Source organism: Drosophila guanche, unplaced genomic scaffold (genome assembly GCF_900245975.1).
Source record: "Drosophila guanche unplaced genomic scaffold, DGUA_6, whole genome shotgun sequence".
Classification (NCBI taxonomy): Eukaryota; Metazoa; Arthropoda; class Insecta; order Diptera; family Drosophilidae; genus Drosophila; species Drosophila guanche.
Genome location: NW_022995743.1, coordinates 12,061,031 through 12,074,956, shown reverse-complemented (window position 1 = coordinate 12,074,956; position 13,926 = coordinate 12,061,031). Strand labels below are relative to the sequence as shown.

The 13,926-nt window shown below is 46.5% G+C and overlaps 1 protein-coding gene across 1 annotated transcript; it reads left to right on the top strand.

Annotated features, from left to right (window-relative positions):
- Positions 1 to 1,596: 1,596 nt before the first annotated feature.
- Positions 1,597 to 2,416, top strand: LOC117581455. The gene is made up of 2 exons (XM_034268671.1): positions 1,597 to 1,681; positions 1,764 to 2,416. Exon 2 carries the CDS (start codon positions 1,771 to 1,773, stop codon positions 2,134 to 2,136), a length of 366 nt encoding a protein of 121 aa, XP_034124562.1. The 5' UTR covers positions 1,597 to 1,681; positions 1,764 to 1,770; the 3' UTR covers positions 2,137 to 2,416.
- The last annotated feature ends 11,510 nt before the right edge of the window (positions 2,417 to 13,926 follow it).

Genomic DNA, 13,926 nt, shown 5'->3' with positions numbered 1-13,926 from the left:
GGGTTGATTCGAAGAACCCGAACCCCCCAAGAACAGACTCCCTGTGGAGAGTTTCCCTTTTTCGGTGCTCACGAATTTTGCATTGTTTTAATGCATTTGCAACTGAAAACTGCAAACTTTTGGGGCGTGGCCATAAACTTTTGCAGAAACTGTTGGCTGGGGCTGGGGCCTATTTTCATTGTGCAATTGGAAACTTTATGCAAAAATAAAATGCTCCCAAAAAATAAGCAAAATAGTCCAAAAGAATGGAGAAAAATAAAACAAAGCGCTTGCTGGCTAGTGTAGCCTACATTTTGGGCCAGCCTGGAGCGGAGTGTAGTGGGGGGTTGGGCTTGGGGGTTATTCTCACACTTAAACTCTTGACATCCGCTGCGACTTCCGGCACCCAGAATATTACTCATTGTTTGCCTCACATTCATTTTGATCGCTCCACCACACACCAACAAATTAATTGTGAAAAAATAATTTACAATACAAATATCTACATAGATGGTTGGCTTTTTTTACTGCCAAAGAATGGCATGGAAAATGGTTTTCATAACCAAGAAAAATCCCAATCACATCCCTCAAAAAATGAGTGAGATATTCTGCAGAATGTGTGACGAAAAGTCTGCCAAATGTTCGGCGGTAACCTGTGAAGCCTTGACGGGGAAATGACAGGAAAAACCATAATTGAAAGTGTCTTTTTCAGTCGTTGATGTGTGTGCGGGGACATCGATCAAATATCCACCGCTGGCTGGGCAGGTTTTCTACTCGTGTGTGGCATGGTTCTTGTATCGAAATCGAGAGGCTTAGTGGAGCTGCAAGTTCTGACAGGCGGAACAGATGGAAAAGTGGAAAAATAAAACCAGAGAAATCAAAACTGGAATAGGGAATGTCAAGGGCTGTGTCAGCTGTAGAAGTGCTTCATTTCAGAGACACGAGATGCTTAAGGAAAGGGATTATTAGGGAAGGATTGTCATAATTTTCTTGTAATTTTAAAATTTTGATTTATGCTTGCGTTGGATGTACTTTTGCTACTACTTATTGAGAGAATATACCGAAGTGTTAGTGTTGCTGAAATATGTGTGCGCAGTGAATTAACACTATCCATCAGGGGTACAAATTTGTTCAGGCCCCAGACGGCTTCAAATGCAAATGAAAATGCAAATGCAAATTGCGTTTGTTTGCGTTGTGTCATTTGTCGCTTGGTTTGAGGCTGGAGGGACTGCTGGATGGATGCTGCTGCGGTTGCCACAAACGGAACACTCTTGCAGATGGCAAATGTGACAACTTGTTACAAAATTCATCAACTTGTGAAATATAAATCACACACACACGAGAGACAGACAGGCAGACAGGCAGACAGGCAGACAGTGCAGTTCATTGCCATAGATCACATTCCGGACTGTGTGTGTCTTCAAGTAATTTCGATAATTTTCTGTGGCTTTGGCGCACAGCCTGCACAGTGGGCCACACACAGTGACCGGTAGCTGGTGCGGCTCGAAACCGATTTGTCCCATTGTACTTAACAGCAAACACACTTTTTGGGGCGAATGTAGTAGGCCTTTAAATCGAATCTCTCGACCCCTTGGGTGCTCAGCTCAGAATTTTCATTCCACTGCCGGCAGCCGAACTGTGAACAACAGAACAAAATAGGAAATTCTGTAAGGGTCTAATTCTAAGCAAAGCAAACCAACTTGTGAGTAAAAAAATTAAATTAAATTAAAAAAAAAAAAATTAAATAATAAATTCATACTTTTGATTGTTCTGTGTGGGTTTAGCTTAAACATGTCTTCTTCTGATGAATCCCCTTCTGGTGGCGATGGTGGCGATGGAGCTGGATCCGGTGGAACGGCGGGCTCGACCACGGCTGGTGCCGCTTTGATGATGGCCAGCCCTTGGCTGACGGTGGCCGCTGCCGCCGCCTACACCACCACTGCCATGTGGGTCAAGCTGCGTGACTTGGGGATCTTCAAGAGTTTGTGTGGTCGCAAGGCAGCTGCCGCTGCCGCAGCCGCTGCCGCAGCTTCGGTGGCAACAGACGCTGAGGACTCTTCGCTTGAGTTGCTGCAAGATCTGGAGCTGCAGCAGCGTGAAGAAAAGGAGGGTCTGGGACCCGATCGAATACTCGAGATGTCGCCCATTGACTGTTAAATTGGGTGGCAGACAGGATGAGGACACGAATCATACACTGAACCAATCCCACACTCGCACACTCATGCATACACCACACACCTATACACACACACACACACACACACACAGACATGTAATTGTAATAATTGTTGTAATGCTTGCGCGTTCCAAAGGGGATGTACAAGAAAGGAGAATCACACACAACGCCAAACAACAAATTGAGACAAAGCAAAATTAATTGTGATTACCACACACGATGATGCCTGTTAAGCCTCCTCGAATGACAAGACAAAAGAATGTTGTTAGGCATCGAGTTCATATAAACCATTTATTGAAAGAAAAACCAAAAGAAAAATTGAATTATTATGCGGAGTTATTGCTGATCGATCAATTGAGCGACGACGACGACGCCCCATTATGTCACAGAAATCGTGCAACAAACACACGGAAACTGGAGCAACAGCACATGCAACCAGAGGCGCCCCATGCCTGCGCTAGCCATCGCCCAATCGCCCCATCGCCACTCATGTCCAGCCACAGACACCGCCAAAGCAACGACTTCCTCTGATGGAACACGCGGGGATCTTGGCTGGGAAAAAGTCGCAAATGAAAAGTGTGTAATTAATTCAGCTGTCAATTAGCAATAATTTTGGATATTTATTGACAGGCCTGCTATGTTCTACAAACCTCAAACGAATGAGTCTCCGAAAACAGTTAAGCAAATGGGTATAGAAATTTCCATAAATATTTCGCATAACTTATTTAATTATCAATGAAAATTGCGGCACAAATTAATGGCCGAGTCTTTTGTAATTGGTTTTTTGCTATTGCTGTGCTGCTAATGCGGTTGGATGTTGATGATTTTCTGAATGCAGCAGCAGCAGCAGCAGCAGCAGCAGCTCCACTTCACTCTCCACATCACGATGTCGTAACACGCCATAAGACGTGCCTCCATGGCTCCGTGGAGCCACCGCTCTAAATCAGTAAAATCCACCGACAACTTTGTTGTATGTATAACTCACTTGTTTCTTGTTGCATACCCTTGCAGCGGGTCCAATGAGTTTTAGTAGAGTAATGCCAGATGAATGTACGTTTATTTCGTGCAGTCTCAGTTCTAGTTTTTAGTTTATCCCTACTCTTGCTTCATTTTGTGTCCCACACAGTGCATCCATCAGCCGCTTTGGTTCTGCTTTGCTTTTGCTTTTCTTTTTCTTTTGCTACACACATTTTTTTATCTGCCTCTCTCCCTCTCTCTCTGTGTTGCTTTGCTGTCGAATCGAGCGATTTCCTTGACGGCTTTTCCTCAAGTGATTTTCGCCACGTTTTTCCCCTGCACTGCTGCGGCTTGAGTTGAATTCAATATTTTATCTTTCGGTTTCTTTTCACATAATAAACGCGCTTTTGGCATAATTGCCGAGCAGCAGCGGTTGGCTGTGGTGCGGTGCGGTGCGGTGCGGTGGCGGGGGCGGGTACACAGCCGCTCTGTGTGCCGTGGGGTCTGTGGAGTCAGTCGATAATTATGATGTCTTGTTGTTGCTGTTGTTTTTTTGCCTGTTGCCCGTTGTCGTTGTGGTTATCGTCATCGCCTGCCACGGTAATATGCCGTTTGCCCTCTCTCTCTCTCTCACTCTTTTTCCCTCTGTGCGCTTTCATGTAATATTTGCTCACAATTATTGCGAGACGAGGCAGCCACAGCGTGGCTGGTGTTGCTGTTGTTGCGGTTGCATGTTGCAATAACAATTTCGCTTTCGCTTTCCCGTAAGCTTAGCCGCCTGCCGCTCCATTGCATACCCCTTAGCCATTGCGTGTCGCGGGTATGCACGCCCACTGCCAGCATGCCGCATGCCACAGCGGACGAGGGCAGTCACAGTGCCAACACTGCCACTTGCCGGGCACTTGCCACACGGTGCATCGGTTTTAATTGTGACTCATTTGGCGAGGGGCGCGACATGAAAGCCAACGTGCAACATGCCACTGCCTTGCCTTGCCGGACGATTAGAGCAGGGCCTGTGGCTGGGGCTGGGGCTGGGGCTGAGCCAGGGGACTTTTGCCACCCAAAAGAGTTGTCCCCGACACTCGCATAACCATCGACACTGCCATCGCGACTCCATTCTATGGCTTCATTTGCCGCTCTGGTATTTCATGGAATTTTACGAGCATCGATGGCGATTCGTCGGTGCCTGAGTGCCGAGCAATTTGCAAAAGATACAAATCTATCTATGCAAAATCCAGTGGCACGAATGTTGAATCAAACTGTGGCACAGGTTTGCTCGCGGTGCAATCAATGTTTTTTTTTGTCAGCATTTTTCGTAGCATTAAAATTATTCCAGCGGAAGGAACATTATTTAATTACGGAATTAAAAACATTATTTTTTGTGGGTTTCGAGTGTTAAGTCTTTAATTAAATAGTTTCTGTGATGGACTGTTGCCAGTGCAACAAATTTCGACTGATTAAAATTAAAATTAAAATTAAAATCTCTTACGCAGCAAAGTTTTTCGCTTAAAGTTTTAATAGCCACACGCAGCACACACCCCCAAAGCACACACTCCAAGCATCAGCTTCAACTCTACGCACAACAATCCAAACACACACAGTTAAAAAAATAGCAACAACAACAACAACTGGAGGATTGGATTAAAAAAGTTTCCTGCCTTTCGGCTGCTCGCTCTGTGGCTCTCTCGCTCTCTGAATTCAATTTGAATTTAATTACTCTCAATGCCAACTTTTGACACACATTGTGGGGGCTGCTAGGGGACTGGCTCTTGCTACCGTTTCTATGATTTGTTAAGTAGCTGCCGCGGGACAGAATCACTGCTAATCAGATCAACATTATTAGCGCCAGATAACAAGACAATTGCATTCCTTTTTGCCATTGTCTAGGAGCGGTTTTCACTTTACAACATGTTTGTATGTGGCTGGCAGCTCTCAGATGTGTTGCCCTGCTCTAATTTTAATCCTATTGTCATTGTCATAAGCTCCTGTCTCTACTCATACAATATTCATATCTATGTGTGGGAATTGCCAATGAATCCTCTATAATTAATTGGAGGCACATGAAGGACCCAACCATATTGCAATGTGAAAATCTCTTAAAGCTCTTTATTTGAGCTACAAATAAATCAAGAATTCATCTTGAAATTGTTTCAATTTTGAGTACTAAAATCAGCTTAAAGCTGCTCTGCATGGGGGCTCTTTTTGGTGCTGGAAAGTGACTTTCGGGTTGCACAGGATGGACCGGAAGGAATCGCCAAGGCGGGGATGGCAGTAACATGTTGGCGTCGTCTAGAAACTTACAAAACATGACATTAAATGTAGCCCCGCTCGCAGATGGCACACACACACACACACACACAAAAGCAGGTGAAAAGAGCAGCGACATGCGCCGGGCCCAAGAAAACTTTCCGCTGCGATGGCGGAGAGATTTCCGCGTTGCGTATACGCCACCGTATAGCCAGCGTGGAATTTAAATGCCGGCAGACAGACAGTCAGTGAGAAGTTCTGTGGCACCTATGGGAATTTCATTTGTTGTTCATTTTTGAGCAGTTCGCGATTTGAATTCCAAGCTCTTTTTGTTCAACTTTATGCTACCCCGTAACGGCAGAGGTATGCGGTGTTTGAACAAGCAGAGGGCAGCCCATAAGGTTGATGAATTCTCTTGAATGCATCTATGGACCATAGAAAATGATTTCATGAAGCTCTTTCTTACTTTCTGAACGGTTTTCTTGGATAAATCCACCACTAGGGGTACTCGGAGGTCGCCAAAATAAAATAAATACCTTCTTACTTGCTTCCTTCAGCATTTCAGGGACACAAAGAATGCCGCAGTAAATTCACACAATGAAATCTTAAGAGGTCCCCAGGGAGATGGCGCGAGCAGAAAACTTTCTGCCTGCCACGAACTTTCTGCGCAAACAGAGACACACGGAGAGGGGGGAAGAAGCTACACCTGAAATATATATAGGAACTACCTGAATCTGCACTTGAACAATACACGGGGCATGTGTGCTTAGAGAGGGAAGGAGTGGAGTGCTCGCCATATGACCGGAAGTTCGACAAAGTTCAAATGTCCATAGGGTTGCGGGGGTTCCATGTCTGTGTATGTGTGTGTGTGTGTGTGTATCTGTGGCACGGTAACTGCTGTTATTCATTCGCTTTGGCAAATAAATGAACCGTACACTAAAACAAACAAATTCAATTGAATCACTCTCCTGGGCATTACAATTGAATGTGCCCAGGCCCACCACGTCCTTGCCCCCTACCCCATACTTGTGCGTGCCGCTTGCCGCTTGCCGCTTGTCCGAGACGAAAATCTAATGAAAATGTTCAATTTGTTGCAAACAAAGAAGGGGCAAGCAACGCCTGCCAAATACAACAAAAGAAATGGCCAGAAACCAAAAAGTTTAGGCCGCAAAAATCACACACACAGGGGGACACACACATTCGATGTTGCACTTGGCTGATTGGAACATTTCTTTATCAATTTTTGGGCAAAACAAATATGTCCAGCCAGAGCTTGGATTGGGTTTTTGTTTGGATTCTATATCGAGGATTGACTGATGCCAGATCCATATTGGTTGCACAAGCTGAAGTCTTCTTGCCTCATTTGGTATTTAACCAAGTTATGGTCATTGCAACAGCCAATTAACCCTTGCTCCTCTGTGCCACAAGCTGTGGTAAAAACCGATTACTCTGCACTTTATGCACTCTTGGCACTTGGCGTCTTGTGGCTTTCTGATCGTTAAATCTTTTATGTTTTACGGCCATTTTGGCAATCGCCAGTCTTGTCGCAGTCTCTGCCGGTGGGCGGGTAGGGTTTCCCCGTTAATTGATGAATGCTATAAACAATCAACAGCACAGGAGCAGGAGCAGGAGCAGTGGAAAAAACTGACTCACAGTTTTTGGTCATATATCAAGCGAGCCACAAACAACAGACTGGCAAATGAACTGCAATTATCAAGGAGCGGCCACGGGCCACAGGCAGCGAACAAACAGCAGATGCAAACAAGTGGAAAACACTTTCCAGTTTTGCAGTTTTTTTTGGGTTTTTCAGTTTGGCAGTTCGCAATGCAAATCATCATTAAATAAATTACTCATAATTATCGCCAGAGAGTAGTCTTTTACATTGGGGAATTCGTTTCGGCCATTTGTCTAAGCTCGAGTCAAAATTTTGACTCATTTCGAGCCCGGATTGAAGCTTGCGTTTTCTGCTTTTCGCGTTTCGCGTTTCGCTTTTCCTTTTCTGCATTTTCCACCTCCTTCATCCTCCTCTGGCAGTCCTCATGCCAAAGTGGGCGGCCTTAAGTCGTGTAATTTTCTGTCAAATTTTGTATGATTTTTGGTTTGATAAAATGCCAGTCCCGGTCTGGCCTGGTCTGGCCTGGTCTGGTCTGGTCTGTCTATTACTTTGGCTTTGGCATTTGCTTCCTGGTCAAAGACAATCAGCTAAGCCGCGACTCAGCCGCAAACGGACAGCTGGCTTGGGTCCGGAATCTTCCTCGCAAAACCAAATTATGAAAACAATAAAAATATTAAACAAAATTGGCATCCATTCACCAACGTTAGAGGGTTCATTGTGTTGCTTTTTTTGGTGGGCCATAAACAAGTGGGCGTGGCGGTAATCAAGGCCTGCAAACGACTTTGCACAATAGCCAGGAAATTTGAGTACTCTGTCGCGTAATGGCTTGACCCACTTGTGGCCTGGCTCCCAAGATGAACTCTTGCCACAGAGTTGCTCCCTGCAAACAGCACTTCAAAGTGATAGTTCCCGAGACAGAATGATCCTGCGAGTGCCAGCCCAAAAGCTGATTAACTTGTTCTCATTAGCATTTCCATTTGACTTCGGCATCCCCCACCAAAGTGCATCTGCGACCCGAAAGCCAAGGAGAGTGGAGCTCTGCCAAGAAGAAGAAATGTTTTCGCCTCACTGACTTTTCCAGTGCAATTTTCGCACTCAAGTGGAGAGTAATTTGCGGTCGTCTTTGGTAACGGGAGGGATTGTGGAATTGTGGAATTGTGGATTGGGGCCTTTGCTTTTGCTTTTGCTGGCCAATCGGATAGCTGGAACAAGTCCATTTCGAGAGACCAACTAAAAACGAAATGATTGTGGGCACTGAGCGATAGTTACTCGATGGATGGACTCGATGGCACAACATGTGATATAATGTGTGTTGTGTGTCTTCGCAGCATTGGGCCAGCATTTGTTAATGGATTTTCTATTGCTAGTTCCCAGCAACCTTAAGCTTTAAATTGGTTGAACTTAAGCCTCAATTATGTTGCAGAGTGTCGCCTGCTATCAGTCTCGGGCTTTCAACGCGAACAAAACTTTGAAAAAACCTTTCATTAACAAGACCAAAATTATGAATGCCTTTCGCCTGCGAAGCCTCTGACGACTGGCGACAACTGTCAAAACAGGCCTGGGGACTTACTGCAGACGGACTGTCTGTCTGTCTGTCTGTCTGTCTGTCTGTCTGTCTGTCTGTCTGTGTAGCTGAGAGTGTTGATGGCGACAACTGTGGGGTTTTGGTGTGTGCCTTATATAACGCACTCCACAGTGGGACAAATGATTTACACAAATTATTTTGCAATGTGCGTTTGCGTTTGCGTTTGCGTTTTGGCCAGTGGCTGCTTTAAGCTGGCCAAAAGCTGTCTCCAGCCATCACCCATCAGCCATTCGTCTGCACTGCAGAGTGCCCAGCCTCTCCTCTTGCTGCTGCTGGTGCCTGTCGCCGTGAGCCGTAAGTCAAACAAATCAGTCGTGCCAGAAGATTAATGGCGGCATTATTGTGTCGCCTGCACAGTCATCCGTATCCTCATCCTCATCCTCATCCTCATCGGCAGGGGCATCCACACCATCATCATCATCATCATCATCATCATCATCATCATCATCATCATTGCAATGGGCCTTCGGTGCCATCCATGCCTTCCCATCATGCGGCTGGTCATCTCGTGCGCTTCGAGAGAGGGAGGCAGCTGCGGCCGACCATAACTCTCTCTCTCGCTCCCTCTCTCTCTCTCTCCCTCTCGCTGCCCTTGAGTTGAGCGCGTGACACGATCAACGGCTGTTGCTTTCGATTGGCCAACTAACGGCCCCCCAAATATCGTGTCACGTGTGCATCGCTGTTGCTGTCATCTCTTTTGCATGTTGCATGCGATTTTTCTTGCAGTAAATAATTTTTCATGCCATCTGTCCTCCTCCGTTTTGTGTGTGTGTGTGTGTGTGTGTGTGTGTGTGTGTGTCTGGTCTTTCTTCACTCCTCCTCCTCGTGGGTCTGTCGTACTCGTATTATAGCCCATTGATCAGTTTGTTTTACTAGCTCCTGGTACTGGTACTGGCCCTGGCCCTGGTCCTGGTCCTCTCATCGTCGTCGTCTGGGTTTGTGTACATTTCGGATTATGAACTCTTTAAAACGCTTCCACTCTTGTCGACTCGGAATGGATGGATGGATGAGGTATGAGGCATAAGGAAGATGAAGATGCAAATGGAAATGAAAATGTAAATGGAGATGCCTGCCTGCCTGCCTGCCTGCCTGATGGTCAATCGAACAATCGATGCAATGGACATACTTTCGGGGAACTCTGCTTGCCATTTGATTATGATGGATGGACTCTCAGAGTAAAGGACTCTCAGGCAAAGCTTTTGCGGCTGACTGACCCAACTGTCGGCGTGTTATTATCCCCATTTTAAACAGATAATCGGCATACTTTTCCATCGATTTGTTGAGTCTCAGGTCTTGTGTGTTCCTAAGAAAGAACCTTCCACACCGTGAGGACTCTGCCGGGGCCCTTTCATGCCTTGTTAGTGGCGCAAGTTGGGCCTGAAAGAGGTCGCAAAGTCGAGTTGTGGAACCTGGAACTATGCAAATTTGTTTAGTTTATTGAGCTGCACTCGTGGGGGCAGCCAGAGCCGAAAGCTGCCTGCCTGTCTGCCTGCCTGCCTGCCCGCTGCCCGCTGCCTGCCTGACAAACAGTTGGCGTTGTCCTGCCGGCAGGAGCAGAGTCTCTGGTCTCTGCGTCTCTGAGCTGGCTGCCATGCTGTAAAAGTTTCGCAATGCCAGAATGGTGGAGAGCGAGAGAGCATTTAATTAAATTCCTTTGCACCTTTAGTGCTGCGCTAAAAATTCCACAGCTGACACACAGAGGACATGCCGACAGGATGGCCTGGGCCCTGGGTCCCATAACAAATTAATCTTTGCGGCCTGCCTCCGGCTTGTTGAAGGTTTGGCAAGGCCCTCCTCAATCCCCCCCACAGTTTACGACTCTGGGAAGCCCCACAAATGAGGCTTTTGATTTGAAAACTAGCAAAAGTTTCCGAGACTAAAGAGGAGCTTCGGATCGAGCAGATCACTGCACTAATTTATGGCCGAATGGGAGGGTAAAACTCTGCTCATAATCTGCTGAATAATGTTGATTTGGCACGCACATTTGGAAGTTTTCAATTTCGATTTTGCTTGCTTTTTGTCTTTAATTTTGTTGCAGCGACCGACCTGCTGTTTAATCGATAAGTTGCCCCACTGAAAAGGTTTATGGCAGCCAGCAGGACAGGCTCCTGCTCCTGCTACTGTTCCACTCACAAAACGTTCCATGATTCTTAGCATTCTTACTATTCATAGCTAATCCCTGACGTAATAGCCAGCGGGAAGGAGAAATCAAACACAAATCAATTGGCTGCCAAAAGCCAAGCGAGGGAGGATAAGGGTGGCAGGGGAGAGCGTGAGAGACAAGCGGCAACTTTTCAATTTCTTTGCACGCACCACCATCCATCTCCCATCTCCCATCCGCCATTCCTTTGGTGTCCTTGGCCCCGGAGCAACGCTTGACGCTTGTCCTTTAAGCCACTTGCCATCTTTTGTCCTTTGGGGCAATCAATCCGTGTTAATGGCTCTGCAGCTAAATCAAAAAGATTGCCACAGCATGAAACGAGAGAGAGGGAGAGCCCCAAATCCGTTCTCAGCCCCGAGAAAAAGTCACAAAAAAACAAAGAGAAAAAAAAAAGAAACGTTTAAACTTTGCACAAATATTTTGGCACTCGAGTTTTGGCCAAATCTGTTGGCCTTAAACTGTGCTGTAGTCTGGCGGCTGTGTCTTCTTCGGGCCACATGCTCCAGCTATTTAATTATGTAGCATCCCTCAAGTTGGCCGATTCCGAGCCGAGCAGGGCAAAACTTGTGCCTGCAAGTCTGCGGCCAGCCTGCAGGCGGCTCGAGCGGAAACAACTTGTGAGTTCAGCAACTCCCGCTTCCCCTCTACATGCTGGCCAAAAGCAATTTGTATGGCCGTCAAGTGCGGCTCGTTATTGCCAAATTTAGAACTGCTCGAAATAATTCCAACAAATTTCCGTGCAAACGAGCAGCGAGAGAGAGAGAGAGAGAGACCCAGCAGCAGCAAAATCATCAACAAAAGCCCAAAACTGCAATCCAAGAACTTGTGCACCCGGCAAAAGTTTTGTGGCAGCACGAGAATCCCATTGGAAGTGTGTGGAAACTTGTAGCAAAAGTCACGGCAGGCAACAGAAAAATTCAATTAAATATTAAATAATTTATTAATTCATTTTAATCAAAGAAAAAAATATTTCAAATGCGGCAAAATCATCGAACATTTTGCTTAGCAAATTGTGGACTGAGGCTAATTTTTCCTCTGGTTTGCTGCCACTTTTGTCGCCTGTCTACCCAGTGTCTTCCCGTTCGCTCCACCAACTGCCTATCAGGGCTCCACGTCCGGCGCTAGGGCCGGGCACGACGTGCACTACAAACTTTAGCGGCAAAGTTGTCCAGCCAGGCCGCCACATAGCAAAAGGGGAACGCAGTCCAGGCTGCGCTCGAAACGGAAGTGGTGTTGGTGGCATGCACCTGCACCTACACCTGCAAGGGGGTACAGACAACGGTGCGGTGTGGCATGGTGCTGGCGTAGTTTAATTATGTAGAAATCGAGACACGCACTTTTGCAGGCAGCGCCATTAAACGGTGCCCGGCCAAAGCGCTTTCCACTGGCTCTGCCACTGCCACACCCTCGCTGCTTCCACTCGCTGCCTCTGCCTGCCTCATGCTGCACCGCGCGATGCCATCGACACGCCCACTTAGCGACACCCACCGCCCATAACTGGCGCACGCAGTATTCTGTGAGTGTTTTTGGCACCGTGTAAGGGTGCAAGGGCTATGATCGTTTTAAAGGCGAACTTGCTACAGGTGCAACCAACCCTACAGACATGGCAGATTGTGCCGATTGAAGAGTTTGGAGTAATCCAGGGTATAGCACACTTCGGCATAGACTTTTCTGCGCTCTCTTCCAGACTCTTTATGGCATCAGCTGTGTGGCAGTTGGGAGTCGGGAGTTGCGTGCGATTATAAATTCTGTTGCATGTCAGGGGTTTTCATAGTTGGAACGATTCATGGCTGCGTCTGGTCCGTTGGTAGTCTGGCAGTCTGGCACTCGGTTCCCTGCGATGAGGTGCGAATAAATGTGTGGAATTGCATTAGGCTGCTACGTAATATTCCTTTTGCCAAACACTTACTGGCGGAGGCAAGGACTTAACTCTCACTGCTGAATGGCAAAAAAAATAATACAACTTTCATGCTGTAACCACCTTCGGGCATAAATTTTAATATAAAGAACAGCAGCAAAAGTCAGTGAAAGCTGTGAAAGCGAATCCTTCGTTTTCCTTTCCTTGTGCACCATTGTGCTGTTTGTGCTGCTGCTGCTTCAATGTTTATTTTGTGTTACCAACTCTAGGAGACAGTCGTTTATATCAATTAGCCAAAGGGTCTCTGGTCTCTGGTCTCTGGTCTGGCTGCTAGAGGACAGCACTTGCAGCAGGTTTAAATTTCGCACGGGGATGGGCACAGCTCAGTTTTTAAATGCGTGCGACGGCAGGTTAATTGATTTATTTGGGGGGAAATGAAACTGGAACTGCCTTCCAATCACTCGATGTAGACATGAACTTATTTTGCTTTAAATTCCACCGATTTTTCAGTGTCCCAGTGTCGATTGGATTGGAATGGGTTCGCGCTGCCAACGCAATTTCACACTTTGCCAGCTACAAATTGCAGCATCATAGTAGCAGTCCTGCCCCCTAACCATCCAAGCGCCGCCTTGGCCAAAGATTATAGAGATGACGACGGGCCATGGAATTTCTATGATTTATGGTTGCCAGACCCTGGCTGCCGCCTGCGGCAACTTTCCTTCATCCTTTCTTTCCCTTCCTTGCCTTTCCTTCATCACAATTTTTTCCTGTGCGTGTTTGTTGTTTTTTCTCTTGGACTCTCACCAAAGAATTGGTTGCATTTTTTTGTGGTTGCTCTTCTGCTCATCGTGTTGCACTTCCAAGACAGCCCGGGGGCTGGCAGCGTTATTGGTCAGACTGCCGCCGCTCCCTGGCCATTTTTGATAAATGAGTTTTCCGCTCTGCCACGAGACCAGTGGGAGCTACAACACCTACATACATTTAGCCACCCTTTTCTGCCCTCCATCAGTCATATGAAAAGCTAATTAATTCGACATTGAAGGAGGAATCCCAAGAAGGACTCATAATCGATATTGATTGTCAGCCGGAGAGTTCTTTTCTGTTCTCATTTTGGTATGAGATCTGTTTCTGTTACTGCAGTGGAGTCTACTTCTGTGTGCATCAGATGGATATATCCCAGGATTCATTTCGAATTTATTTATGAATCTCTGATGCTTGTCCTGGCGTCTGTCTGTCTCTCTTAGCGACCACTTTCAACTGTTGCACGAGGCGCGTTTTTTATGGACACACAAACAACTGCAGGGGTGGGCTAAAAGGCATAAATTTTATGACTGAATGAGCAGAAGAA

What these genes read in the sequence shown, in the direction of transcription:
- LOC117581455 (XM_034268671.1), top strand. Translation starts at nt 1,771, where the DNA reads ATGTCTTCTTCTGATGAATCCCCTTCTGGTGGCGATGGTGGCGATGGA.